At 37.7% G+C, this 4306-nt stretch overlaps 1 protein-coding gene across 1 annotated transcript in view; it reads left to right on the top strand.

Annotated features, from left to right (window-relative positions):
* The window catches only part of SPICE1 (spindle and centriole associated protein 1), a 71576-nt gene that overhangs the window by 43487 nt on the left and 23783 nt on the right, over nt 1–4306 (top strand). The window contains exons 7-10 of the mRNA XM_011940659.1: nt 108–247; nt 444–581; nt 939–1204; nt 3574–3705. Coding sequence (XP_011796049.1) covers nt 108–247; nt 444–581; nt 939–1204; nt 3574–3705 — 676 coding nt within the window. The remainder of the gene's footprint in view (nt 1–107; nt 248–443; nt 582–938; nt 1205–3573; nt 3706–4306) is intronic.

Raw genomic sequence — 4306 nt, 5'->3', positions numbered from 1 at the left:
ATAATATAGATAATATAAATTAAATGCCTGCTATCATTTAATTTATATTTAGATTATGTTAATTTATATTATAATTCTAATGTAGCTTATTGTCCTGTAATTTATAGGTTTCTCCAGCAACTCACAGAAGAGAATTCTGAGTTAATTAGTAAGTTGTGGACTGATATTCAGCAGAAAATAGCAACCCAGTCACAAGTAACTCCTCCAGGAACACCATCACCTGCTCTTTCATCAGGGGAACAAAGAGGTTTGTTTCTCGTTTGCATTATTTCTAGTTGCCTGCTTTATTAGGTTCATTCTTGAATGCAGTAATTTGTAAAGGAATGTTAGAGTTTTGACTGCCTTAGCCTAATTGACTAAAATACTGATGGATCTGTCAGTTGAAATACTTTCTTAAGAAGTTTGTTCACTTGAGATACTTCTGGAAATGTTCTTCCTTTTAGCTGCTCTGAATGCTACCAATGCTGTCAAGAGACTCCAAACCAGGCTTCAGCCTGAAGAATCTACTGAGACTCTAGACTCAAGCTATGTTGTGGGACACGTGCTGAACTCAAGGAAGCAAAAACAGCTCTTAAATAAAGGTTCAGTCCCTTAATTTACAAAGATGAATTATTAAACATGTAACTTGATACAGCTGTCTTAATCTCTTAGTCAGTTTTTTTTTCTCTTAATCTCATCCACATGGGTCCAACTAAGAGTTTGTTGAATGGTAGCTAAGAAATATCTCCTACCGCTTGTAATTCTGGAACAGTGGTTCTAGTGCATTCATTATAGCTAGTGTAAATCTGGTTTAAACTGTTTAATTTTTATGAGAGAAATGGTGATATCATCTATGAAAGCCTTTTCTAAATTGTGAACAGTAGTCAAAAGTTTTTCTGGTAGTTTTCTGGTCATAATTTTTCCTGGTCTTAAAATAGAATGACTTCTCTCATTATCAGTGAAAAGAAAACCGAATTTGCATGCTCTTTCCAAGCCAAAGAAAAACATGTTATCAGGTAGCACAACCTCTGCAGACTTACCAAATAGGACTAATTCCAACCTGGACGTCCTCAAACACATGATACATGAAGTGGAACATGAAATGGAAGAATATGAGCGGTGCACAGGTCGCGAGGTCAAGGGACTGCAGAGCAGTCAGGGTCTTACAGGCTTCACTTTGTCATTGGTGAGCTCCCTCTGTCGCCTGGTTCGGTACCTTAAAGAGGTAAGGACATTAGGTTATTAGAATCTTCTCTTCAGACAGAAATGCATGAGTTTTTTTTCCTCTCCATTTATTGCAACCTCCAAATAAAGTACAGGCAATTTGAATAGCTTTGTTTAAAATACCTCAATTTTAGATTATCTGCAATAAAGGCTTATCCTTTAAATCTTTTCTGTCGTTAGTTGATACATGCTCAGATAAGTGATTTTAATTTTAATAAGACCTTTAGCAAATTATAATTAGTAGCATAAATCTGCCATTAATATAATTATATCTTGTGCTAATATTAAATATTACTGTTTGACAGTTGTAGATTAAATAGAACTGTTCACTGTGTCTGCATTCTATTGCTATTCTCTGCTTCCTACTCCCATGTGCAGTTTGGACAGTGGCATTGCCTATAATCGATAGACTTGATACATGGGAGAATTCTTCATGTTCCCTTTATGTCTGGAAACTCATGTATGGCTTCAGTGTCTTAAGTGGGAGATGTTTTATTGTTGTAAAAATAATTTATAAAAAAAGCAAGAATTGTTTGTTTGGCTGGGTGCAGTGGCTCATGCCTGTAATCCCAGCCCTTTGGGAGGCCGAGGTGGGTGGATTGCCTGTGGTCAGGAGTTTAAGACCAGCCTGGCCTCAACATGGTGAAACCCTGTCTGTACTAAAAGTACAAAAATTAGCTGGGTATGGTGGTGGGTGCCTGTAATCCCAGCTTCTGGGGAGGCTGAGGCAGGAGAATTACTTTTACCCGGGGGGCGGAGGTTTCATTGAGCCGAGATCATGCCACTGCAGTCCAGCCTAGGCGGCAGAGCGAGACTCTGTCTCAAAAAGCAAACAAACAAACAAACAAAGAATTGTTTGTTTAATTTGATTTAAAATAATCATCCACAGAATGCCACAGAATTAAAGTTAGCTATGTGTTTCATCTTTGAAAATCTATTTAAACTGTTGTGTACTTAAGCCTGTTATACAAATATGACAAAAATGTTTAAGGAAACTTTATTATTTAATAAGACAGATTTACCAACTTAATACAGATGTTTCAATTTCTCTATAACTGTCTTCTTAAAACTGAATTGCTCTTTTTTTTTTTTTTTTTTTTTTTGAGACAGGATCTCACTCTGTTGCCCAGGCTGGAGTGCAGTAGTGCATGATCTCGGCTCACTGCAACCTCCACCTCCCGGGTTTAAGTGGTTTTCCAGCCTCAGTCTCCCAAGTAGCTGGGACCACAGGTGCATGCCACCACACCTAGCTAATTTTTGTATTTTTTTGTAGAGATAGAGTCTCATTATGTTGGCCAGACTGGTCTCGAACTCCTGAACTCAAAGCAATCTGCCCACCTTGGCCTCCCAAGGTGTTGGTATTACAGGCATGAGCATCCGCACCTGACCCTAAAATTAACTTTTTAATTAAAGATTCATTGTATTGTCAGACCTATTAAAACCTTAACATTCTTTCACCCTTAACTCAGGAATCTTCAGCAGTATACTTTTGGCTCTTGGAAAGTATTGCAGGCTTAGAAGCATGTACTTTTTTTTTTTTTTTTTTTTTTTTTTTTGAGATAGAGTCTCTCTCTGTTGCCAGGCTGGAGTGCAGTGGCATGATCTTGGCTTACTGCAACCTCCGCCTCCCAGGTTCAAGAGATTCTCCTGCCTCAGCCTCCTGAGTATCTGGGACTATAGGCGTGCGCCACTATGCCCAGTTAAGTTTTGTATTTTTAGTGGAGACGAGGTTTCACCATGTTGGCCAGGATGGTCTCAATCTCTTGACCTCGTGATCTGCCCGCCTTGGCCTCCCAAAGTGCTGGGATTACACGCGTGAGCCACTGCGCCCGGCCACAGCATGTACTTTTAAGCTAATCACTTGTTTTACAAAGTTAAACCATTTAAAGTTGTCATTTATTTTAAATTATATTTTAACAAGTTTAATTTTTGAATTGGCGATATAGTCACGTTATGAAATTCAGAGATACAGTAGATTGTACTAACTCTCATCACTAACTTCCAGCTAGCATGTTTGCTTACTTATAGCCAACTATTATTACCAGATACCAGTGTATCTTTCTAGAGATGGTCAGTGTATATTCAAACAATATGTATATGTATATCCCTCTACTTTCTTTTTACAAAAAATGTAGTTACTTAATTTTATGTAACATTTTGTTCATTTTATTCTATTTAAAGAAGGGAAGAGGATAGAGCAGCACATTTTCTTTAATTAAATATAATAAACCTTTTAATAAAAATCTTTGTCATTACTGTCACATAATATATGCTTCTTTGTAAATATCTTCTTTGCCAGCTTTGAGTGCAAACTTTTAGTTTTCAACATGCGAGGCTATTGGTGGAAGTTTATTTGATATTTTTTTGTAGAGTGAGATCCAGCTACGTAAAGAAGTAGAGACAAGGCAACAACTGGAACAAGTATTAGGTGATCATCGAGAGCTCATTGATGCTCTGACAGCTGAAATTCTTCGTCTTAGAGAAGAAAATGCTGCTACACAGGTACTCAGATGAGATCCCAATTTTTGTGTGTTCAGTGGTATAAAATATCTTTAAACATGTACTGGATTCTCTTAGAGTTGCTTTTGGTTTAACTGTGTTGATGTGATTACTTATCAGTCATTATTATCATCAGTGGTAGGTATTATTGAATATTTATTACATGGAGGTACCATAGTAGAAGCTTGGAAGCAGTATATGGACTGTCTCCCTGTCTTTTAAGAGACTTACTATTTAGTGGGAAGACAGAGTCTGCATTTAAATTATAACTACCAGTGTTACAGTAGTTAATCCAAAATGTGAAATGAGTGTTATGGTAGCCACTTTTAATTTAAAAGCAGCAGAAGATGGCCTTTGAGGAGTCTTTTTGCAGTCACATCAGATGCCATTTATAGTTGTTCACAGTATCTTCATATTTGTTACATAAAGTCCTCTTTGCTGCTTGACTAATAGTTCCTTTTCTTTTTTTTTTTTTTTGAGACGGAGTCTCGCTCTGTCGCCCAGGCTGGAGTACAGTGGCCGGATCTCAGCTCACTGCAAGCTCCGCCTCCCGGGTTTACGCCATTCTCCTGCCTCAGCCTCCTGAGTAGCTGGGACTACAGGC

The sequence above is a fragment of the Colobus angolensis genome, unplaced genomic scaffold (assembly GCF_000951035.1).
Source record: "Colobus angolensis palliatus isolate OR3802 unplaced genomic scaffold, Cang.pa_1.0 Scaffold190, whole genome shotgun sequence".
Classification (NCBI taxonomy): Eukaryota; Metazoa; Chordata; class Mammalia; order Primates; family Cercopithecidae; genus Colobus; species Colobus angolensis.
This window is presented reverse-complemented; position numbering and strand designations above follow the sequence as displayed.